Source organism: Capricornis sumatraensis, chromosome 1, assembly GCF_032405125.1.
Source record: "Capricornis sumatraensis isolate serow.1 chromosome 1, serow.2, whole genome shotgun sequence".
Lineage (NCBI taxonomy): Eukaryota > Metazoa > Chordata > Mammalia > Artiodactyla > Bovidae > Capricornis > Capricornis sumatraensis.
This window is the reverse complement of record NC_091069.1, coordinates 103,146,582-103,171,493: the sequence shown is the minus strand read 5'-3', so window position 1 is coordinate 103,171,493 and position 24,912 is coordinate 103,146,582. Positions and strand designations below refer to the sequence as shown.

The following is a 24,912-nucleotide window of genomic DNA, read 5'->3' as shown; positions in this document are numbered from 1 at the left end:
TAAAATGTATTTTAAACTTGGCTGCATCGGCCCTAGTTGTGACAGGCACCCAGCATCTCCGTCGTGTAATGAGGGCTCTTTCACTGCGGTGCATGCTCTCCAGTTGTGGTCCTTGGGTTCCAGAGTGTGTGGGCCCAGTAGCTGTGGCGCAGGGGCTAGGCTGCTGCACAGTGTGTGAAAGTTTAGTTACCCAACCAGGGATTGAACCTATGTCATCTGCACTGCAAGACAGATTCTTAACAGCTCATCCACCAGGGATGTCCCTTATGGTGCTTTGTAAAATTGAGAGGCCCAAATACAATGAAATGAACAAGTTGATACATTGTCTGAATTTTGAGTGACTCAGACACCTGTGTAACCCAGTGCTTCTCAAGATATCAGACATCACCATCACTGTGGAAAGTTGAAGGTGGGCAATTTTAGGTTATCTGCCTCTCCAGATATCTATTTATTTAAATGTCCTTAATTCCTCCTCACCACAAAAGGTCATACTTCCCAGTCACACACTTTATTTTGTTTAATGGCCATATCAAAGTTCACATAGGTATTAAATCCTAATATATTTTTATTTGAACTAGTTTATGTGTTGTTCAATGGCTCAGTTCGACTCTTTGCCACCCCATGGACTGCAGCACACCAGGCTTCCCTGTCCTTCACTGTCTCCTGGAGTTTGCTCAAACTCATGTCCATTGAGTCAGTGATGCCATCCAACCATCTCACCCTCTGTTGCCAGCTTCTCCTCCTGCCCTCAGTCTTTCCCAGTATCAGAGTCTTTTCCAGTGAGTTGGCTCTTTGCATCAGGTGAACAAAGTACCGCAGCTTCAGCTTCAGCATCAGTCCTTCCAGTGAATCTCCAGGGTTGATTTCCTTTAGCATTGACTGGTTTGATCTCCTTGCAGTCCAAGGGGCTCTCAAGAATCTTCTCCAACACCACAGTTCAAAAGCATCAATTCTTTGGCTCTCAGCCTTCTTTATAGTACACCTCTCACATCCGTACATGACTACTGGAAAAGCCATAGCTTCAAACTAGTTTCTGCTTTCTACAAACTCAGTTCATGAAGGCAGAGGGGGCAGGGCAAAGGGACATTTCTCAGGTTGTGGAAGGCTAATGGAGTCAGGCTCCTTTGGTAAGCAAAGGGTGTTCCAGCTGCAGGGCCTTTGTACTTGCTGTTCCCTCTGCCTGATGCTTTTTGAGAAGCGGGATCCTCTTTATCCTTCAGATCTCAGCTCACATGCTACCTCCTCAGAGATTGTGACCATCCCGGCTACAGCAGCTTCTTTCTTGGTCTCACTGTATTTCCTTTAAAACACTGACCTCAATCTGTAATTATTATTTTTGTCTCTTTGTTTATTGCATCCTCCCTCCCTCAGACTGTCATCTCCAGGAGGGCAGAGACCATGTCTGTCTTATTCACCCATATCTCCAGCCTGAAACACAGTAAGAATCCAACATGTGTTTGGGAGATAGATGTGCCCGGTGCGTGTGTGTGCAGGCCAGTGAGGGGTGCCTGGGTGCTCCGTACTAGGTCTGAAAAGTCAAAGGCTGGTTTGGGACTCCCCAGTCTGAGTCCAGCAGGGTAAGTCTCCTTTCCAATTTGACTCGGCACACATGAGGCTCTGCACAACTGGCACACACAGCTGTGCTGCACAGTTCACGGATGCCCTTTAATAAGGGGTCTCTGCCTGGAGAATCCCAGGGACGGAGGAGCCTGGTGGGCTGCGGTCTATGTGGTCACACAGAGTCGGACACGACTGACGTGACTTAGCAGCAGCAGCAGCCTCCTATCTCTGGGTCCAATGGATGGGTTCAGGAAGGGAAACCAAGGCCCTGATGTGCCCTCAATCCCATTTTGAACCCACAGGGTCTGGAGAGGCGCAAGGCCACGCACCCTGCACAGGGCGGCGGCGGCGATGCCGGACCCCGCGGCGCACCTGCCCTTCTTCTACGGCAGCATCTCGCGCGCCGAGGCCGAGGAGCACCTGAAGCTGGCGGGCATGGCCGACGGGCTCTTCCTGCTGCGGCAGTGCCTGCGCTCGCTGGGCGGCTATGTGCTGTCGCTCGTGCACGAAGTGCGCTTCCACCACTTCCCCATCGAGCGCCAGCTCAACGGCACCTACGCCATCGCGGGCGGAAAGGCCCACTGCGGCCCGGCTGAGCTCTGCGAGTTCTACTCACGCGACCCCGACGGGCTGCCCTGCAACTTGCGCAAGCCGTGCAACCGGCCGTCGGGGCTCGAGCCGCAGCCCGGCGTCTTCGACAACCTTCGCGATGCCATGGTGCGCGACTACGTGCGCCAGACTTGGAAGCTGGAGGTGAGAGCGCGAGGTCCGAGAGGCGGGCCCTGGGCGAGCGTGGCCCGAGAGCAGCTGCTTCAGGAGGGGGCGGGTCTTTGGTGGGCGGGGAGGGGGAGGGGCTTGAGGCGGAGCCGGGGGCGGGCCTTGAGAGGGTGGGGCCGAGGAGGGCGGGCCCTGGGTCCGCGGGAGTCAGGGGACTTGGTGGGAGCGGCAGTCTTCGCCGGCCTGGGCTTTGCTGGGCTTCGCTGCGCCCGTTTTAGATGCTAGAGGGGTGGGGAGACCTCGGAGGCAGGGGCCTGAGCGACGCTATGGTGCTTATCCGAGGCAAAGCGTAAGTCGGGGAAAGTTGAGGTCGCTCTGAGTCCGGAACGGACGAGGTTGGGAGCGGGACCTAAGGAGCGGGGGCCTGGGCTGGGAGCGGGGTCCAAGAAAGAATGGTGGGAGCAGTGCCCTGGGGTGAGCTGGCCGGCAGGGGCAGTGGCTTGTGGTCTTCGACAGCCTGCACTGCCCGATTACCAGCGTCAGGCCTTCAAGTGGGAGATGACAGTGGGGCCTACTAGAAGGCGGGGCCTGGGCCGTGGCCTGTGCGCGGGGCCTGGATGGATGGGAGCGGGACCGTGGAGATGAGAGGAGGGGTGGCTGTCCTCATCAGCCTAAAAGACTTAGGTCCGAGGCGTGCCTGAGTTGGGAGTGTCCAGGAGATGGAAGAGGGGTCCTGTGGCGCGCACTTAACGACACTTACACGTCTTCTTCACCCTCCCTTCCCCAGGGCGAGGCCTTGGAGCAAGCCATCATCAGCCAGGCACCCCAGGTGGAGAAGCTCATTGCCACGACAGCTCACGAACGGATGCCCTGGTACCACAGCAGCCTGACGCGCGAGGAGGCCGAGCGCAAACTCTACTCGGGCTCCCAGACCGACGGCAAGTTCCTGTATGTGGGGCTTGGGGATGGGGTTTTGGGGGGTGAGGCTGGGGTGGATCTCAGTGTGCAGGTGGGTAATGAGGGGTTGTGCCTGTGGTCACAAGTGTGAGTGACTCCAGAGTTGGGCGGCCTGGGTTGAAAGCCAGCATCTGCTACTTAGCAGCTGGGCTCGCTGGGCAAGTATCAGAACTGCTTGCTTGCATTATCTCTTTTGCATTCATCAAATATTTACTGAACGCCTACTATGTGCCAGGCACTGTTCCAGGCATTGAGGGCGTGGCAGCACACAGTTCAGTTCAGTCGCTCAGTCGTGGCCGACTCTTTGCGACCCCATGAACCACAACACGCCAGGCCTCCCTGTCCATCACCAACTCCCGGAGTTCACTCAAACTCACGTCCATTGAGTCGGTGATGCCATCCAGCCATCTCATCCTCTGTTGATCCCTTCTCCTCCTGCCCCCAATCCCTCCCAGCATCAGAGTCTTTTCCAATGAGTCAACTCATCGCATGAGGTGGCCAAAGTACTGGAGTTTCAGCTTTAGCATCATTCCTTCCAAAGAATACCCAGGACCGATCTCCTTCAGAATGGACTGGTTGGATCTCCTTGCAGCCCAAGGGACTCTCAAGAGTCTTCTCCAACACCACAGTTCAAAAGCATCAATTCTTCGGTGCTCAGCTTTCTTCACAGTCCAACTCTTACATCCATACATGACCACTGGAAAAACCTAGCCTTGGCTAGACGGACCTTTGTTAGCAAAGTAATGTCTCTGCTTTTGAATATGCTGTCTAGGTTGCTCATAACTTTCCTTCCAAGGAGTAAGCGTCTTTTAATTTCATGGCTGCAATCACCACATGACAGACACAAATCCAGTGTCCTTACGGAGCGGGCAGACAAGAAACGAGGAATCACTAAAACATAGAGTATATCAGGTGGTGGCAAGTGCCGTGTGTGGAGCTGGGCAGGGCGAGATGGACAGGGGGTTGCAAGCTGAGCTTAGGTGGCCAGAGAAGGTGACTTTTGTGTAAAGAACCGAAGGAGGTGATAAGTGGGCTGTCAGCTCTCTGGGAGGTGTTTCTGGCAAGTATTCAGATCAGGAGGAGGTTCTTGGCATGTTCCAGAAGCAGTGAGGCCAGTGTGCTTGGAGCTGAGTAAGTGACATCTGGAGTGGGAGGGCTTCCCCGGTGGGACTAGTGGTGAAGAATCTGCCTGCCAGTGCAGGAGATATAAGACACGTGGGTTCAATCCCTCGGTTGGGAAGATCCCCTGGAGAAGGAAACGGCAATCCACTCTGGTATTCTTGCCTGGAGAATCCCATGGACAGAGGAGCCTGGCAGGCTACAGTCCGTGGGGTCACACAGAGTTGGACACAGCTGAAGCGACTTAGCACCCATGCATGCATGGAGTGGGAGAGGGTGAGGCCAGGGAGGTGACTTTGGCTTTGACCCTGAGTGAGGTCGGAGCCCTGAGGGAGCATTGAAACTGCTCTGTGGATGACGATAGTACTAACCCAAGGATCTGTTAGGGGAATACACCAATTAATATGTGTTAAACAGTCTTAAACAGAAGACGGCGACAGAAGACGAGATGGCAGGATGGCATAACTGATGCAATGGACATGAACTTGGGCAAACTCTGGGAGATGGTGAAACAGGGAAGCCTGGTGTGCTGTAGTCCTTGGGGCTGTGAAGAGTCGGACGTAACTTGGTGACTGAACAACAACAAGCAAAAGTCAAGTATCTGGCATATACTAAAAGCTCTGGATGTTAGTATATGAGCCATGGCTGAACCATGTGGCTGTCTGTGAGTTAGCTATTATGAAAGGGTCGGTCTAAAGCTGCTTACAGCCCTGTGCTGGGGCTGCTGCTTTCCGGTCAGGACCTGGGCTCCTCTCTCAAGCAGGTGTTATCCAGATGTCAGCTGAGGTCACTCTGGTCCCGAGACATAGAGAAAGTTGGTGCCTGTCCCTTTCTTGTGGCCTCAGGAAGTGCAGCATCCTCCCCTAAGATGTGAATTCTTGAGGGCCTCCCTTCTCATGGTCCCTTCTTGGCCTGAGATCCTGCCTGGCTGAATCCTTGCTCTCACCCACCTCCGCCAGGGCTGTTCCTCTCCCAGGGCCACCCCACTTGGAGGAACTGACCTTTCCCCCTTGATTTCCCCTCCCCTGTGAGGCCTGAGCATGTGCACCAGATTATCTGCAGGGATCCCTCTACAAGATTCTTATAATAATAATAAAAAAATATAATTGTCAAATAATACAATATTTTTTTTTCACCCTGCATAACAGTGCTAGGCTGTAAATTGAAGTGGAGTTTGCAAAACTTCTGAGGGAATTCTTGAATGCATGTTATAGATAACACTCAGCTGCAAAATGGCTTCTGAACAGCTTAAGGCTATTTTCTAAGAGTGAGGCTGAGGGAGCTAGGATCTGGATACAGCATAGACTGAGGCTGATGCTGGGGTTCAGAAACAGCTGGGGCAGTGACGTTATGAGGGACGTGACCCAGGGAGGGCAATGTTGAGACCAAGAGCCGCTACAGTGAGCCAGACTCCTGGACAGTTAGGCAAGGCATGCTCTGGACAGAAGCTGTCGTAGGCTCTTCTTGTGGTTCCTGTCATCAGTAACTGCTTTCTCAATATGTGGATAGTTAGGGACTGAAGGTCAAAGCTGTAGGCACAAAATCTCATGAAGGAACACCCCGGTTCATCATGATGCCGGGGATAAGCCCAGGACTGGTCTAGTTCTGCAAGAGGGTGCAGGTGTGATGGAAAGTCACAGGCCCCTGTGGCCAGGAATCAAGACCAGGGCCATACTTATCACTGACCACTGTTCAGAGCTGCTGGCAAATGGATGGAATTATACCGAATGCTCTTTGCTGCCAAAGCTCACTTCCTTTCTGCCTACTTGCAGCATTTGTGGTCCTGATTGATTCAACTGAAAAAGACACCTGAACCCTGGAAAGAGCCTTGAAGACTATATCATTAAGTGTTTCTTAATGGACCACAGGCCCATTTGGGAATTGTACTGAAGCTGAACGCTACTCATAATCCCCAACACATGTTTACCCCCAGAGATTTTGCAGACAGTTATGAGATCATGGGCTTCCTTGGTGGCTCAAACAGTGAAGACTCTGCCTGCAATGAGGAGATGCAGGTTCGATCCCTGGGTTGGGAAGAATCCCTGGCGAAGGGCATGGCAACTCACTCCAGTATTCTTGCCTGAAGAATCCTGTGGACAGAGGGCTACAGTCCATGGGGTCACAAAGAGTCAGACACAACTGAGTGGTTCACACTTATATGAGATCATGGTTAATCCTGAACCTCATTTTTGGAGCCCTTTTCAGGATAAGAACATCTGAGTCAGCTCTGTTCTTTCATTTTACATGTGAGGAAACTGAGATACACAGAGGAGAAGCAACTTGCTGGAGGTGCACAGAGAATCTGTTACAAGGCGAGGGTGTCAGTCCCATGCAGCAATCAATTGTAGGGTCAGAAATGGGTTTACATCCTGGCTCCATCCCAAACCAACTGTGGATTTGAGGCAAGAGCTGTAATCTCCTTGAACCTCAGCTTCCTCGTGTGCAAAATGTGGGTAATTACAGCACAAGGTGGGTATCTTGTGGAGAACGTGGTAAAGATGAAAGGACAAATATTGAAGAACTGAGCAAGTATACTCATAAATGGCAGCTTATTTTTATCACCATTATCAGGCTCCATGTATTATTTTGTAAATATTTATCTGTTTTTGGCCATGCTGGGTCCTCGTGGCTGCACGGGCTTTTCTCTAGCTGCAAAGAGCGGGGGTGCTCTCCTCTGTGGCGCGTGGCCTTCTCGTGGCGGTGGCTCCTCTTGTTGCAGAGTGCAGGCCCTAGGGAGCCTGGGCTTCAGCAGCTGGGGCATGTGGGCTCGGCAGTTGCAGCTCCCAGGCTCTAGAGCACAGGCTCAATAGTTGTGGCTTATTGCTCTGTGCCCTGTGGGGTCTTCCCAACTCAGGGAGCAAACCCGAGTCTCCTGTACTGGCAGGCGGATTCTTTACCACTGCGTCACCAGGGCAGCCCTCTATATTTCATTTTAAAGGTGGAGCTAGAAGTTGATGTGTTAGCCTGTACCTCTAGTTTTTAAGTTCAGGTTTGAACTTCAAGGACAGAGGACTGCCACCAACTGGTGGATTTTTGGTAAACAAAGTAGAATTTGTGGTATTGAAATGTATTTGGTGAACACGCCAGTGTCTTTGCCTATATGGGACTGGCTGCTCTTTTGTGAACGCTCATGTCTTGTCCCAAAGACAGTGTATCAGTCAGCCTTTGCTGTGTAACAAACAAACCTAAAGTGCTGTAGCTTAAAACACTAGTTGTTTATTCATCTTTGATTCAGTGGGTTGGCTCTTTGGGCTTAGTCCGGCTGGGTGGTTCTTCAGCTGGTTTCTTTTGCACTTGTTTGTGTGGTCACACCTGGAGGGTTGACTGGCGCTGGAAGGTGTGGAACGGCCTCACTCACAAGTCTGGCAGTTGGCAGGCTGGGGTGCCTTGGTTCTCCTTTGTGTGGCTCCCCCAGCAGGCTAGCATGGACTCATTCCTGTGGTGGTTGCAGGGTTAACAGGAAAAGCAAGAAAGGGCAGGCAAGCCCCAGTGCTCAACCACTTTTCAAGCCTCTTCCTGTGTCCTGTTTACTAATATTTTATTGGCCACAGCAAGTCATGCGGTCAAGCCCTGATTCGAAACATACAGAACTAGAGTCCATCTGTTGATGGGAAGAAATGCCCAATATTGTGGCTGTATTTTTTTTTCCCAATATTCCACACACGTTTGCAGGTCAGTGGCTGGGCATTGAGTTTGTTGTCAGTTCAAAAATCTTAAGAATTTGGACTTATGACGTATTTTCACTTCTCAAACGGAAAGCAGCAGAAATTAGAGGCCATTACCTCCAAGCCAGCCTGCCAGTCTAATTATGGGAGCTCCTTTTTTTCTGTGGGACACTTGCATTTTTCAGTTTGTTGTAGGGTTCTCTTCCTTGACTTTGGTCCCCCCCGCTGCCCCCCAACATACCTGTTTCCTGTCTCTCCAGGTGTCCCCGAATGTTGTGAGCTGGCCTGGGAACCATGTCAGCCTTCATTGAATTATTCTTTTGGGAACTTACTATCTGGGAATGGATGGGATATTCAGTCACCCCTCCATTCTTCACTCAGGTTTTGCCATGGGGATTTAAGGGATATTTCTCTGTCCCTTTGGCTTAAGAAAGGGTTGCAAGGTGAACTTGCATCTGTCTTGTTCACCACTGGACTCCTGCCCTTAGAACGGTGTCTGGCATGTGCTCAACACTTAGTAAATATTTGTCCCCTGAATGGCTGTCCACAGGCAGGACCCAAGCCCTGGGAGTGTGCAGTCTGAGGGTACCCACATGGGTTATCCCGTGACTGTTTCCTGTTGCGTGCTGCTGGCCGACTCTTGTGTAACTCAGCTCAATCCTCTAGATTATTCGTCAGTTGTCTGCAACTTCCACAGTGCCAGAGACCCCAGGAACGGCTGCCCTCCCTCCTCTGCTGGAAACCTACACTTAACCTTGTGCCAGGATGCTGACTAGTTTTACCACTGGATGGGAGGGTGCAGGGTGCCCTAAACTGGCCTGTGTGTCTGTGTGCGTCCATGCACATCCATGTGTGTGTGGTCGGACAGGTTCTTACTGCATGAAGACCCCATCTTTGACGGGCTCCATTCCCATTCATAGACATGGAAGATTTTAACATTTATTTTGGCAAACTTCCAGAAGAGTACAATCAAGGGTCTCCTTCTGTTAAAGGCCATCTGTTATGATAATTGATGAGTCTGTTGTGATGATGAGGTGACTTGTTCTGATTTGTATGAAGGTGCTCTATGATCTGGAGAAGGCAATGGCACCCCACTCCAGTGCTCTTGCCTGGAAAATCCCATGGACGGAGGAGCCTGGTAGGCTGCAGTCCATGGAGTCACTAAGAGTTCAGGCATGACTGAACGACTTCACTTTCACTTTTCACTTTCATGCACTGGAGAAGGAAATGGCAACCCACTCCAGTGTTCTTGCCTGGAGAATCCCAGGGACATGGGGTTCCGTCTATGGGGTCGCACAGAGTCGGACACGACTGAAGCGACTTAGCAACAGCAGCAGCAGCAGCCCTATGACCTAATCATGGACCTGTGCTTGCTTTTATCGCTCAATGTATAGAAATAGCTTTGCCTCCCCAGGAGAATGGTCTTAAGGCTGTGTGTCCCCCATGAGTGACTCTGTGTCCGCTACAGATGGAAAAATGTCCCACCACGAGTGGCCAGCTGTCTTCCCCCACCCACTTGTGGCCATGGGTGGTGAGATGTTGGGCCACTGAGAACCAGGCGTCCCCAGTGTATACCCAAGTGTTGCCCCCTGAATGGCCAAGTATCCAGCTGGGGTGGCTGGGTATTAGGCTATGTAGGGCTGAAAATCCACCACGGGCGTCCAGTGTTCCCCTGCGGGTGGCCCCCTGCCTGTGCTTGGACGACTGTGAGCACGGTTCTCCTCTTCTCTGGTCACCCCGGTGCCCCTCCCCCAGCCCCACCCAGAGTCTCTTACCAGTAGGTCTGGAGGTCAGGTGGGGCCTGACCTTGGTTCCCACAACCCCTGCCACTTCTCCATGAGGCTCTGGGGTGCAGAGCCCATTGGGTGTATGTGTGGGAACTGAGTTCCATTAGGAGGGAACCACCAGAGGCCTGGCTGGTTGTCGGGGTGACACCCCCTCCTCCTCCTGCCAGGCTGAGACCCCGGAAAGAGCCAGGCACATACGCGCTGTCTCTGATCTATGGGAAAACTGTGTATCACTACCTCATCAGCCAGGACAAGGCGGGCAAATACTGCATTCCCGAGGGGACCAAATTTGACACACTCTGGCAGGTAAGCCACTCACCCGCCCTCTTGTAGGGGAGAGGCTGTTTGGGGGTGCTCAGGCTCCTGGGGAAGAGGGGAGTCCTAGCCCTGACCCCACCCCCCATAGCTGGTGGAGTACCTGAAGCTGAAGGCTGATGGACTCATCTACTGCCTGAAGGAGGCCTGTCCCAACAGCAGCGCCAGCTCAGGTGAGTGGGGCGGCTGTGGTGGGGGGTGGGGGCCGGGAGACCACAGTCCACCTCCTCACTGTCCCTTCGGCTCCCCCAGGGGCCGCTGCTCCTACACTCCCCGCCCACCCGTCCACATTCACCCAGGTGAGTCAGGGGCCTCCCAGGGTTGGGGCCTTGGGGATGGAGCACAGTGGGCGATGGGTCCTGTTCCCAGGGTAGGGCGTGGCGGGGAAGAGTGGGGCTGCCATGGAACAGAAGAGGGCCCCCCAGCACTGTCCCTGGGAGTCCTCAGAGGATATGGGCCCATGAGAGGGGCTGGGTGCCCTCAGCTCAGGCCCTGCTGACCCCATGACCTTTAGCCTCAGAGACGGATCGACACTCTCAACTCAGATGGATACACCCCTGAACCAGGTGAGCCGGCAGAGGTGAGGGTGTGTGGGGGTTCGTGTCAGGCTGAGATCGGGATCCTGGCTAGGCCATGGGGTGTGTCAGGGGAGGGGCCTAGGCCAGGCCTGACCTCGGGCAGTGGGCTGGGTTGCCCTGGGCACAGAGTGTGCCTGCAGGTGTCCACGTGGGCATACACATCACGCCCACCTGTGTGCATGTGCCCGGGGGCATGCTGACTCACAGAGGGGTACACCTGGCCGTGCCCAGGCAGTCTCAGGTATAGAAACACATCCATTCAGCACCTACTCTGTGCCATCCATGCTCTAGCACACTGAGTGCATGAGCTTTGCGGAATCCTCTAACAAACCACGAGAGGTGGTCATAGTCATTATTCTCATTTTACAGAAGAGAGAGGAGGGCAGGGACTGTCAGGTCCCACAGCGGGCCAGGGTGGAGCTGGGCTTTGAACCGAGGAAGACAGACGCCACAGCCCACATACCTAACATGCCTGCCACAGACGCTCGTGTGTTTCACGTATGGGTGCAAGCCTGTGCACAGAGATTCACCTGGAGTCCTTGTATGCATGGCTGTGTGGTTCATACGTAGACAAGGGTGGGCACGACACATGTGCACACATGTCAGTGCACACAGACACAGATGTGCACACTGCAGCTGGCACACTAATGGTCGCTTGTGTAGACACACTTTAGGACCCCTATCACACACCGAGGCATGGGTGAGAGAGTTTGTGGGTGCACATGTGTGAACACACAGGGCCACATATCTGTGTACACGCTAGCCAGTGCACACGTTACATGTGCACATTAGATGTGGCTTCACAGTTGGTGCGACCAGGAGCACACACAAGTGCACGTGCGCACGCACACACACGCCCTGCACGGTGCGACGTGTGCCTGGGGGCCGCCAAGGCTGCCCTGTCCTCCTCCCACCCCGTCCCTTCCCCTGCTCCTGACTTGGGAGTGCACACCTGTGTGTGTGCCCAGCGCGGTTAGTGTCCTCAGAGAAGCCGCGAACGATGCCCATGGACACCAGTGTCTATGAGAGCCCCTACAGCGACCCCGAGGAGCTCAAAAACAAGAAGCTCTTCCTGAAGCGTGAGAACCTCCTCATGGCTGACATCGAACTTGGCTGCGGCAACTTTGGTTCAGTTCGCCAGGGCGTCTACCGTATGCGCAAGTAAGCTCCCACCTAGGCTGGGGAACCACTGTGGGTGGGGCAGAGGGGCGTGGCCTCTCCAGGCCTTGTGGGGTGGAGCCAGGATGAGGCTTCAGATTGACTGTGAGGGGGCCTTACCTGGGAGAGTTCAGGACAGTCCCGAGAGGGAGTGAGAGGAGCTGGCTAGGGGCAGAGAGAGTTTGGGCTAGCTGCAGTTGCAATGGAGTCCTTGGCTGATGGCAGGGGAGCTGCAGAGGGGCCAACCCTCGTGTCCTCCATTGATTAGCCATTGGATACATGCAGGTCATTGGATATAGGCTGCCCCTGGGGAGGGTGAAGCTGAACCGGTTCTTTTCGGTGAGGGGCTAGGCTGTGAGCTCTGAGTGACGGGGAGGTCTAGGCGGCAGAGCACAGCAGCCGCTACACGAGTCTGGGCAGAAGAGAGGCAGGTCCGGTGGGGATTAGGGAGTGAGTGGTCCAGGCCCGTGCGGGCTCAGGCGGTGCCCCTCCCTGTGCCGCGGCAGGAAGCAGATCGACGTGGCCATCAAAGTGCTGAAACAGAGCACGGAGAAGGGGGACAAGGACGAGATGATGCGGGAGGCGCAGATCATGCACCAGCTGGACAACCCCTACATCGTGCGGCTCATCGGGGTCTGCCAGGCCGAGGCCCTCATGCTGGTCATGGAGATGGCCGGCGGCGGGCCCCTGCACAAGTTCCTGGTCGGGAAGAAGTGAGCCCCTGGGCTGGCGGGCGTTTGGGACTGGGGGCTGAGCCTGTCCACCCAGAGGTGTGCTCCACACTCATTTCCCCACGTTCGTAGACACGTTTACGCCTGCCGCCCACACTTACGCCCCTGACAGGTCTCAGGTTTGAGTCTCAGCGCGCCACTCACTCTTGTGACTCCAGGCAGGCCTCTGAATTCTTCTCTCAGTTTCTTCGTTTGAAAACCTGCGATGCCCCCTCCAGGGGCCCTTAAAATCAGATGAGTTTATATTTATAAAGTGCTCAGAACAGGGCCTAGCTCTCCTTGTAGGAGCTTTGTAAGTATTAGCTCTGTTGCTTCAGCCACCCCAGCTCTCTCTGCCAATTCAAGATCCACTGTGATGGCTGATTGTCTTTGACCGAAAAGCAGGGTCAGAAAACTGCAGCCAGGTTTGTTTTGTATAGCCTGGTTTTGCATTTTCAAAGGTCTCCAGAAAAAAGAAAATAAAAAGGACTATGTGACAGAGACTGTATGTGTCCTGCAAAGGCTGAAATACTTGCTCTCTGGTCTTTTAGAGAAAAAAATTTGGCCGACCTCTAATACAAAGGAATTGCAGTTTCATTTGGTTTCCTCATGCCTCAAACTCTTACCCTTATGACAGAATCTTTTACATTCATGGAGGCATGTGACCTTTAAACCGCACTCTCGCTGGAGCACATGCCTTCACGGGTCCCAGCTTCAGGTACTCAGTTATTCCACAGGTGTTTCTGGGCAATTTCTCTGTGTCGGGGACTATTACCAACACTTGGGATTATCACTGAAGAGAGAGACAAAGTTCTTTGCCCTTATTCTGGTTGAGGAAGAGAGGCTTTAATAATAATTATAATAAAGTATATAGTGTCAGGCTGGGAGGTGAGAAGTGAGAATGTGAGGTTTCTGCAAACTGAGGGAGGCAGCCAAGTGCAGCTGTAGGGGAAGAGTGGGCGGCTGGTGCAAAGGCCCTGAGGTGCCTGGGGTGGTGGAGGAACCATGAGTTTGGGCCCTGAGGGTGAAGCCGAGGAGTGCAGGAGAGCGGGGAGGTGATATGGGCGGGGGTGTGACAAGGTGGATGATGCATGACCTTGTTGGCTCTGGGGAGGACTCGGACATTTACCCTGAGTGAGGCGGGAGCTGTGGGGGCTGTGAGCAGAGGAGGAGAGGCAGGGCCTGAGTCCAGTGTGTGAGGGACAGGCCGTGGTAGGTGAGGACAGAGGGGGCTGTTCAGGTCTAGGCTGGTGATGATGGGGCTGGTCCAGGTGGCAGAAGCAGACGTGGAGAGAAGTTGGGGAATACTGGAGGAATTCTGAAGGCAGAGCTGCCAGGGTTTGCTGATAGATTGACTACTGTGTGTGAAGAGGAGCTGAGGGCAAGGCTTGAGTACATGAAAAGATGAAAGGGGTGTGTGTGTGTGTGTGTGCACCTGTGAAAAATTAGGAGCTTGACTTTATTATTTTAGAGATGCCCGGGAGACTCCCTGAGGGCACACAGGGTATGCAGGCAAATGTATTAAGTTTGGGGATCATGGTGGGTAGAATTTAAAGCCTGAATGAGGGCAAAAGTTTGTGCCTGTTTTGTTCACACACTGGGTGTGTCCCCGCCCCATGTTTAGCACAGAGTGGGTGCACAAGAAGCTCCTGTTGAACAGAGGCTCAGACTTGGGCTTTGCCCCCTTGGGGACTGGGCGTCCTCTCCCAGCTGCTCCCTTCTTCCCCTCACCCTAGGGAGGAGATCCCGGTCAGCAATGTGGCAGAGCTGCTGCACCAGGTGTCTATGGGGATGAAGTACCTGGAAGAGAAAAACTTTGTGCATCGTGACCTGGCGGCCCGCAATGTCCTGCTGGTCAACCGGCACTACGCCAAGATCAGTGACTTCGGGCTCTCCAAGGCCCTGGGTGCCGACGACAGCTACTACACCGTGAGCCCCCGGCCCTGGGATGCCCAGGTGGAGGGGGCTTGGGGGTGGAGGGCCCCCGAGCCCTCCCTCAGCATTATCTCCTGGCTCCCAGGCCCGCTCAGCCGGGAAGTGGCCACTCAAGTGGTATGCGCCCGAGTGCATCAACTTCCGCAAGTTCTCCAGCCGCAGCGACGTCTGGAGCTATGGAGTCACCATGTGGGAGGCCTTCTCCTACGGGCAGAAGCCCTACAAGGCAGGCGTGGGCAGAGGCGGGTGGTTGGCTGGGTGGGAAGGGGGCCTGGGGGAGGGAGCCCTGATTACTCACACGTGCACTTGACTTTGGCTTGAGCAGAAGATGAAGGGCCCGGAGGTCATGGCCTTCATCGAACAGGGCAAGCGGATGGAGTGCCCACCAGAGTGTCCCCCTGAGATGTACAAGCTCATGAGCGATTGCTGGACCTACAAGTGAGTGCCAGCGGGTGGGAGGGTACCTGGCTGAATTGACACCTGGGCCTGGGGCAGGAGGTTGTGGTGTCCAACAGTCAAGCATCACTCTTCCCACCAAAGACCCACACAGTTCTTGGCCTTCCCAACCCACGGTACCTTTACTCCCCTGCGTTTGTGTTCAGCTCTTCAACACATCGACCCTACAATGCTCTAGCACCCCAACACCCTACCTGTGGACACCCAGGGCTCCAGCATCTAAAACCTCAGTCCCCCTCAGCCAGCACTCAAGCAAGCCTGCAAGATTCAAACAAGTCAGTACTATTACCCAAAATATGACACCAATACTCAGGGCATGGGGTAATGTTCCATTGTATAATATAATTCCTCTTCCCCATCAGCCAACAAATAGTTGCCCATTCAGGTCAACACTGAAGCCCTCAAATATTCAGTATCCCCCACCTCCATCTGGTTGGAGTCCAGTGCTTGAACACCCTAACCCCTAACATCATCAGTATCTCCACTTCCAAGCACAAGTAACATGCACCCAAACAAGCTGTCACCCTTCACTAATCATGCAGTGCTTAGGCATTCCAATATTTGATCCCTTTACTGTCCCAGCATCAGTTATTCCACAGGACAACACCTGTCACACTGAAACACCCAGACATCCAAGCAATCCAATAAATCAGTTCAGTCGCTCAGTCGTGTCCGACTCTTTGCGACCCCATGAATCGCAGCACGCCAGGCCTCCCTGTCCAACACCAACTCCTGGAGCCTACCCAAACTCATGTCCACTGAGTCAGTGATGCCATCCAGCCATCTCATCCTCTGTTGTCCCCTTCTCCTTCTGCCCCCAATCCTTCCCAGCATCAAGGTCTTTTCTAATGAGTCATCTCTTCACATGAAGTTGCCAAAGTATTGGAGTTTCATCTTCCACATCAGTCCTTCCAATGAAATGAACATCCAGGACTGATCTCCTTTAGGATGGACTGGTTGGATCTCCTTGCAGTCCAAGGGACTCTCAAGAGTCTTCTCCAACACCACAGTTCTTCTGCACTGAGCTTTCTTCACAGTCTGACTCTCACATCCATACATGACCACAGGAAAAACCATAGCCTTAACTTAGATGGACCTTAGTCGGCAAAGTAATGTCTCTGCTTTTGAATATGCTATCTAGGTTGGTCATAACTTTTTTTCCAAGGAGTAGGCGTCTTTTAATTTTCTGGCTGCAATCACCATCTTCAGTGATTTTGGAGCCCCCCAAAGTAAAGTCTGACACTGTTTCCACTGTTTCCCCATCTATTTCCCATGAAGTGATGGGACCAGATGCCATGATCATCGTTTTCTGAATGTTGAGGTTTAAGCCAACTTTTTCACTCTCCTCTTTCATGTTCATCAAGAGGCTTTTTAGTTCCTCTTCACTTTCTGCCATAAGGGTGGTGTCATCTGCATATCTGAGGTTATTCATATTTCTCCCAGCAATCTTGATTCCAGCTTGTGCTTCCTCCAGCCAAGTATTTCTCATGATGTACTCTGCATATAAGTTAAATAAGCAGGGCGACAATATACAGCCTTGACGTACTCCTTTTCCTATTTGGAACCAGTCTGTTGTTCCATGTCCAGTTCTAACTGTTGCTTCTTGACCTGCATACAGGTTTCTCAAGAGGCAGGTCAGGTGGTCTGGTATTCCCATCTCTTTCAGAATTTTCCACAGTTTATAGTGATCCACACAGTCAAAGGCTTTGGCATAGTCCATAAAATAGATGTTTTTCTGGAACTCTCTTGCTTTTTGATGATCCAGCAGATGTTGGCAATTTGATCTCTGGTTCCTCTGCCTTTTCTAAAACCAGCTTGAACATCAGGAAGTTCATGGTTCATGTATTGCTGAATTCTGGCTTGGATAATTTTGAGCATTACTTTACTAGCATGTGAGATGAGTGCAATTGTGCAGTAGTTTGAGCATTCTTTGGCATTGCTTTTCTTTGGGATTGGAATGAAAACTGACCTTTTCCAGTCCTGTGGCCACTGCTGAGGTTTCCAAATTTACTGGCATATTGAGTGCAGCACTTTCACAGCATCGTCTTTCAGGATTTGAAATAGCTCAACTGGAATTCCATCAACTCCACTAGCTTTGTTCATAGTGATGCTTTCTAAGGCCCACCTGACTTCACATTCCAGGATGTCTGGCTCTAGCTGAGTGATCATACCATCGTGATTATGTGGGTCATGAAGATCTTTTTTGTACGGTTCTTCTGTGTATTCTTGCCACCTCTTCTTAATATCTTCTGCTTCTGTTAGGTCCAGACCATTTCTGTCCTTTATTGATCCCATCTTTGCATGAAATGTTCCCTTGGTATCTCTAATTTTCTTGAAGAAATCTCTAGTCTTTCCCATTCTGTTGTTTTCTTCTATTTCTTTACTCTATCAGATCTAGGTCCTTAAATCTATTTCTCACTTCCACTGTATAATTACAAGGGATTTGATTTAGGTCATACCTGAATGGTCTAGTGGTTTTCCCTACTTTCTTCAATCAAGTCTGCATTTGGCAATAAGGAGTTCATGATCTGAGCCACAGTCAGCTCCCAGTCTTGTTTTTGCTGACTGTATAGAGCTTCTCCATCTTTTGCTGCAAAGAATATAATCAATCTGATTTCGGTGTTGACCATCTGGTGATGTCCATGTGCTTCTCTTTTGTTATTGGAAGAGGGTGTTTGCTATGACCAGTGCGTTCTCTTGGCAAAACTCTTAGCCTTTGCCCTGCTTCTTTACTTCAAGGCCAAATTTGCCTGTTACTTCAGGTGTTTCCTGACTTCCTACTTTTGCATTCCAGTCCCCTATAATGAAAAGAACATCTTTTTTGACTGTTAGTTCTAAAAGGTCTTGTAGGTCTTCCTAGAACCATTCAACTTCAGCTTCTTCAGCGTTACTGGTTGGGGCATAGGCTTGATTACTGTGATACTGAATGGTTTGCCTTGGAAACGAACAGAGATCATTCTGTCATTTTTGAGATTGTATTCAAGGACTGCATTTCGAACCCTTTTGTTGACCATGATGGCTACTCCATTTCTCCTAAGGGATTCCTGCCCACAGTAGTAGATATAATGGTCATCTGAGTTAAATTCACCCATTCCAGTCCATTTTAGTTCGCTGATTACTAGAATGTTGACGTTCACTCTTGCCATCCCCTGTTTGACCACTTACGATTTGCCTTGATTCATGGACCTAACATTCCAGGTTCCTATGCAGTATTGCTCTTTACAGCATCAGACCTTGCTTCCATCACCAGTCACATCCACAGCTGGGTACTGTTTTTGCTTTGGCTCCATCCCTTCATTCTTTCTGGAGTTATTTCTCCACTGATCTCCAGTAGCATACTGGGCACCTACTGACCTGGGGAATTCCTCTTTCAGCATCCTATCATTTTGCCTTTTCATACTGTTCATGGGGTTCTCTGGAGAAGGCGATGGCACCCCACTCCAGTACTCTTGCCTGGAAAACCCCACGGACGGAGGAGGCTGGTAGACTGCAGTCCATGGGGTTGTGAAGAGTCGGACACAACTGAGTGACTTCACTTTCACTTTTCATTTTCATGCATTGGAGAAGGAAATGGCAACCCACTCCAGTGTTCTTGCCTGGAGAATCCCAGGGACGGGGGAGCCTGTTGGGCTGCCGTCTATGGGGTCGCACAGAGTTGGACATGACTAAAGTGACTTAGCAGCAGCAGCAGCAGCAGCAGCATGGGGTTCTCAAGGCAAGAATACTGAAGTGGTTTGCCATTCCCTTCTCCAGTGGACCACATTCTGTCAGACCTCTCCACCATGACCCATCTGGTGGCCCCACACAGCATGGCTTAGTTCCATTGAGTTAGACAAGGCTGTGGTCCGTGTGATCAGATTGGCTAGTTTTCTGTGATTATGGTTTCAGTGTGTCTGCCCTCTGATGCCCTCTCCCAACACCTACCGTCTTACTTGGGTTTCTCTTACCTTGGACGTGGGATATCTCTTCACGGCTGCTCCAGCAAAGCGCAGCCGCTGCTCCTTACCTTGGACGAGGGGTATCTCCTCATGGCCGCCCCTCCTGCCCTTAAACATGGAATAACTCCCCTCAGCCCTCCTGCGCCCGCGCAGCCGCCACTCCTTCGACATGGGGTAGCTCCTCTCGGCCAATCCAATAAATAGATCCCTACTTATGTTGGATGATGGTAAAGGACAGGGAAACCTGGCGTGCTGCAGTCCATGGGGTTGCAAAGAGTCGGACAGGACTGTGCGACTGAACAACAGATTTATGATAAATTAATAAGAAATGATTAGATCATTCCTACTCTAATATATATTAAGCCAGCCTCTATCAGGAAACACTCAATACACCAACACCTCAATATCCAAAGAGACTAGTGTCTAACACTCCAACACAGTTCATGGATATTTCACACATTAATACCTGGAATCTCTGCTAGATGAACCCACCCCCCTCCACACTCCAATATTCCTTTCCATCCCTGGCAGCATACTTGCATCCATGTGAGCCCACACCTAGCACCCAAGTACCCTGCCCAAAGACACATGCACTCAGTGTCCCAGCTTCCTGGAGTCAAGTTGTCACCCCAACACTCAGTGAGCTCTCATTTCTAAGTCTTCAGCAGTCAGGACTCGTATACGCTTCCTGTCCATCCTGTATGTCAAATGTCAGTCCTGTTATGCCAGAGGGCAACCCCTGAATCGTCTTCACGCAGATTTCCCCCCGCCCCCCATCACCCAATAACCCCTGCCCCAGTGCTTTCTGAGCCTCCTGCATGCCCACCCACAAGCTGAAGTTGGGTTCTGGGGGTGTGGTCAGCCGCCTGGATCTCCGCTACCGCTCACAGGTGGGAGGACCGCCCGGACTTCGCCACCGTTGAGCAGCGCATGCGCAACTACTACTACAGCTTGGCGAGCAAGGCAGAGGAGCCCGCCGCTTGTGGAAATGGGGTTCAGGCTGCGTGTCCCTGAGCGCCACCCGGCCCAGGGCCTGAGGCCTCCATGCCCCCAGCTTTTCCTCTTGTGCCCTCAGCTCTCTCCCAGGACCTCCAGGCTGGGCCCGGCTCAGTTTCTCTCTGGCCCACGCTGGTCTAGTATTCCCAGCCCGGTCACCTGGCCCCTCTGGCTGGGGGAGGAAGCAAGACCTGGGGAAGATGGTCCTGGACTGGAATCTACCGGGGATCCCTGAGCTGAGGGGTTGTTGCTTACAGCCGGGACCCTCCTTCCTCTGGGTCCAGAAAGGCAGACTCTGGGAGTCCTCAGGCTGCAAGACCTGGAATCATTGGAATAAACTCCAGCTTCTCCCTTGTTTGGGATCCCTCCTCTTTCTGGGGTGGGGCTGGGAGGCCCAGGAAAGGGTCAATGCAAGGGGTCCTTGAGAAGTGCCTGAAGCAGCTGTTTTTGTGTGGGTCTGGGGGGCTGGTTTTCCCACCCCTCTGCCCTGGGAACATGTTCCTGTGAGTCAGGGGTCTGTGGGAGGTGAGCCTAGGGGCTGAGGGGCCAGGGGCGCTGCTGACCTTCCTGGACGGCGTGAGATAGGCGCTGCCGGTGTTCACTACATGTGAGTCATCACCTGCAGAGACTTAAACACCCTGCTGGCACCTCCCCCAGCCACGCTCCAACCCGCGCTTTTAAAGTCTCTTCAGATGATTCCTGGAGAAGGAAATGGCAACCCACTCCAGTATTTTTGCCCAGAGAATCCCATGGATGGAGGAGCCTGGTGGGCTACAGTCCACGGGGTCGCAAAGAGTTGGACACAACTGAGCGACTTCACTTCAGGTGATTCCAGCATTCTGTCCCGCCTACTCAGCTTGCCTCCCCTCTTCCCTGGGCCCAGGCAGTCGCAGCTGGGAATCTTTATCAACCTGATGCCCCATTTGCGGACTCAGTCCCAGCTCAATCCTGCTCCAGAGAAGACCCGTCTCCAGGCCCTCGCTGCCTCAGCTTCCCCACGCGGAAATTTGGGGTGCTGGAGCTCAGAATCCACCCGGTGGGTGAAACCGAGCCAGGTCCCTGCCTGTCTTTTCTGGACTCACCCCCCTCATCCTCAGCTGCAGTTGGCCCCGGGCTCAGTTCCCTGGCCTCAAAGAGCCGAGGGCTCCAGGGCGGCCATGAATCCCCCTCAGTACCAGGGAGAGGCCAGGAGATTTTCTGCGGCTTCGGGGAAGATAGATTTTCTTTCTTTCTGTTTGTGGAGCTCTAGAAAGTCAGAGGATTTTTTGTAGAACTATAGGGTGCGGGTGGGGGGACTGGGGCTTCGGGATTGTGTGGAGGCTGAGCCCGAGACCTGGGTGGGCGGGGGCGGGCAGGGGGCACCCAGGAGGCGGCCCCGGAACCTTGGTGATGTGGGTGCATTGTCGAAACCAGGAAATTGAAGTTGGGATTATTAACGTAGGTATAGACCTCACTGATTTTTACCGCTTATGGAGTTGTAATGATTACGTGTAAGCTTCATGTTAGCATATCCTTTCATGAACTTTGCATTTTACCTGCAAGGTAGTTGAGAGAACTCCCAGTTTTACAGTCAACCCCAGACACACAAACTCTCAGCTCTGTGTTTGTTTGGAGAGTAAATCTGTCATCGTTTGGAATTGTTTGAGGGTTTCCAAGCCCTGCCAGACTGTATCTTCCTGCAAAGATTGACAACAGGCAAGGAGAGCACAGCAATTGTAAAGATAAAGACACAAACTTGAATTACCTCCGTTTTGTCATCTTGTGCACCCACTTGGAGATTTTTGTCTCTAAAATTTAAAGCCGTGAAGGCTTGCAAACCATGCGATATATTCTTTTATTTGGTAAATGTATATATTAGTTCATAAACTGTATTACTGACTTTAACACCATTAAAATGCAAAAATTGTTTTTTAACTTTTCAAATGAATGAACAAATCAAGAAAAGTTACATCAATAGTACTGTTCTGTGGCTTCCCAAGTTATACTGTTTGCAGGTATTTTAGTTTCATCACTTGTTTACTTGTTATTCCTGGATGATTATTTACATTGTTACATAAAGTATTATATCACAAGGGAAAACATTTTCTCTGTCTGCATTTCTTTTATGGTCGTTATTATTGTTTCATGTTGTAATTATTGCTGAAAATACTTTATGGGGAGAAACAAGTGATCACCCTGGGTGTCAAATACACTGGAGAATGCCGTTGTTCAGTTGCTGAGTCGTGTCTGACTCTTTGTGACCGCATGGACTGCGGCAGGCCAGGCTCCCTTGTCCTTCACTATTTTCCAGAGATTGCTCAAACTCGTGTGCACTGAGTGGGTGAGGCTGGAGAACGCTGTTGTGCTCGCAATAAATGACAGTTGGAGCCAGTGACAGAAGGTGCAGTTTCACAAAGATACCACGAGATGGCGGTGTTCCCCAAGCCACGGTGGCTCAGCTTCTGAAACTTGGCTCTCACCTGCTGCCCTATTTGAGTTATCTTTCGCCTGGAGTAGAACTCACAACTCCCTGCCTGGTCTCACAGCCCCTAGTCCTGTGCCCTGCAATCCATTCCCTCCCCAACCGCTTGAAGAGTCTTTCCTGTGAGCAGCTCTGACCTCTTCCAGGGTTCCCCAAACATTGATGTCAATGCTTGCCTCTGGGCCTTTGTAATTCCTGTTCCTTCTGCCTGAATGGTTTTCAGTATTTTACTAATGTCCACAAAACTCTTACTGTATTTAAAATATGAGTAAGTTACTAGGGGAGGTTACTTAATCTCTCTGGTTTGGCCAGAAAGGGAAGGTAAATCCAGGTTGAAGAATTAGAAACCCCGAAAGGCAGTGGAGAGACACGGAGGGTGCTTGAGCAGGGGAGAGTCCTGGGAAATAAAAAGAGAGAAAGGCCTCCCCTTCCTCCAGCCCTTCAGATGTAGGGGGCTGTGGCCAACCCAGGCCTCTTCTGTGGGTCCACCCAAGTGTCTGGCCCAGAGGAACTTCCTCGCTCTTTGCCTTCCCCCGTGGGGCTGTTTGCCCTCTGGTGACCTCCTCTGGGCCTGAGCTGGCCCCTGGTCCCTGGGAAGACACCAGGTGTGTATGTGGGGTCGGTCCCGCTGGGGAAGCTGCCAGCTGCAGGTGGGACCTGGGTGTCACCTTTCTGAAAGTGTTGGTGACACCCTCCAATACAGAGGCGCTCGGAGGCCACAAAAGGCTTGCAGGATTCAGTGGGACACAGCCGGGAGCGAAGTCCCGTGTGTAGGCACGGGCCTGGCTGAGCCCGCCGGCATCCTGGGGGCTGCGGGATGCTCTTGGGGTGGCATCTGGCACTGTCTGCCTATGTCTGTCTCTTTGTCCTCCTCACTCCGTCCCCTCGGCTCCGTCTCAGCTTCTGTCTTAAGTCCCTTACAGCCGTCCCCCTTCTCTTTCTGCCCCATCTCTCTGTCCACTGTGGTCTCTGTTGATTCCCATCTTTGGGCTTCTCAACCCTGAAGGTCCCCCCTCTCTCCTCTTGGGTTCTCCTTCCTCTGACCTCAGTGCCCTGGGAGGAGAGGGAAGGGGCTGCCCAGGGAAGGGGCAGGGTCGAGCACAGCTGCTGTGTGGAGTCTGAGCTCCTCTTTGGAAGGGCCTCAGCTGTGACCCCCTGATCAGCGCGGGCTACCTCTTCCCTCTTCTCGCCCTTTCTCATCACCAGGCTCTGACCTCTTTCTGTCCTCTTTCTTTGCTCCTTCTGTGGGTGTCACTCCCACCCCCCTGACCCCCACCCGCGGCTCAGCTGTCTGCGTGCCGCAGCCTCTGGGCTTTCCTGTCATTCAGGACCGTGGCCCTGACACTGACCAAAGGCCAGTCCTAGGCTACGAGCAGCTCTGCTAACGCTCTGTTATCTTGGGTCCTTACACGACCACTGGCTGGGGGCGGGCTGTGCAGTGTGGCTGGGCTGGGGCTGTGCTCAAGGGCTCAGAAGAGAGCGCGTAGGAGGCCAGGGAGGGTCTGGCTGTTGAATGGCTCTGGGGTAGTTGTTCCTGGGCTTGGCTGTAGAGGATGTGGGGCTTCTTAATGGGGAGCTTGGCATTGCTGTGGAGGGCTGACTGTCCTGGGGAAGCAGTTGTAAAGATCCAGGGTAACTGTGCTGGTACAAAGCTCTGGTTGCTGTGTGGGGTGGTTCCCTGGCTGTTGAGTCAGTGTTGTCATCAGTTTGGGGAGGTCAGTTTGTAAGAGGTTTAGAATGGCTGGAACATTGTGTTTGAGGAGGGATGCTGAGGCCAGCAAAGGGATCATGCTGGAACTGTGACCCCTTGGGAGACAAGTGACCTTTCCTTTTGTATTTCCTAGTTTCTCTGCCAGAAAGCAACTTATTCTCCGTCTTCCCCCACCCTCCCGTGGTGCATGAATTATATAATTTTTCTTCTTTTTTGGAATTGAAGTATAGTCAATGTGTAATAATATATGTTACAGTTGTACAATAGTGATTCACAATTTTTCAAGGCTACCCTCCATTTTTGAAGTGTTGGCTATATTCCCTGTATTGTGCAGTGTGTCCTTTTAGCCCATTTTGTGCTTGAGAGCCTCTTTCCCCTCCCCTGTCTTGCCGCTCCCTGCTTCGCTCTCCCCACTGGTCACTGCCGATTTGCTCTCTATGTCCTCGAGGCTGCTGCTTTTTGTTACGTTCACCAGTTTGTTGTAGGTTTTAGATCTCACGTGTGTTATATTGCACAGTATCTGTCTTTCTCTGCGTTAATTGTTTCACTGATAATGCCCACCCAGTCCATCCATGATGTTGGAAATGGCAAGGTTTCTCTTTTTCCCCGTGGCTTAGTGCTCTTCCACTGTGTGTGTATATGTGTGTGTGTGCGTGCTAGGTGTGTCCAACTGTTTGTGACCCCATGGACTTGTCGACTTAAAAAACACAACTTGAGAGTTTTATGTGGGGCAAAACGAACTGCAGCCCGGGATAGAGCACCTCAACAGCTCGGAGAGACTGCTCTCAGGAGGCGGTAGGGGAGGTCAGGAGACAAGGCTTTGGTGGGGGGAAGCTCAGCGCAGTCCAG

The 24,912-nt window shown here is 52.3% G+C and overlaps 1 protein-coding gene across 3 annotated transcripts in view; it reads left to right on the top strand.

Moving 5' to 3' along the window:
* The window catches only part of ZAP70 (zeta chain of T cell receptor associated protein kinase 70), a 30,990-nt gene extending 9,080 nt beyond the window's left edge, over nt 1-21,910 (top strand). For all 3 annotated transcript variants that reach the window (XM_068969663.1, XM_068969809.1, XM_068969739.1), the window contains exons 2-13: nt 1,863-2,313; nt 3,065-3,225; nt 9,973-10,111; nt 10,212-10,293; nt 10,373-10,419; nt 10,635-10,686; nt 11,667-11,859; nt 12,363-12,569; nt 14,303-14,495; nt 14,587-14,727; nt 14,827-14,939; nt 19,786-21,910. In XM_068969663.1, coding sequence (XP_068825764.1) covers nt 1,912-2,313; nt 3,065-3,225; nt 9,973-10,111; nt 10,212-10,293; nt 10,373-10,419; nt 10,635-10,686; nt 11,667-11,859; nt 12,363-12,569; nt 14,303-14,495; nt 14,587-14,727; nt 14,827-14,939; nt 19,786-19,909 — 1,854 coding nt within the window. In that variant the 5' untranslated portion in view covers nt 1,863-1,911 and the 3' untranslated portion in view covers nt 19,910-21,910. The remainder of the gene's footprint in view (nt 1-1,862; nt 2,314-3,064; nt 3,226-9,972; nt 10,112-10,211; nt 10,294-10,372; nt 10,420-10,634; nt 10,687-11,666; nt 11,860-12,362; nt 12,570-14,302; nt 14,496-14,586; nt 14,728-14,826; nt 14,940-19,785) is intronic.
* Nucleotides 21,911-24,912: the final 3,002 nt, after the last annotated feature.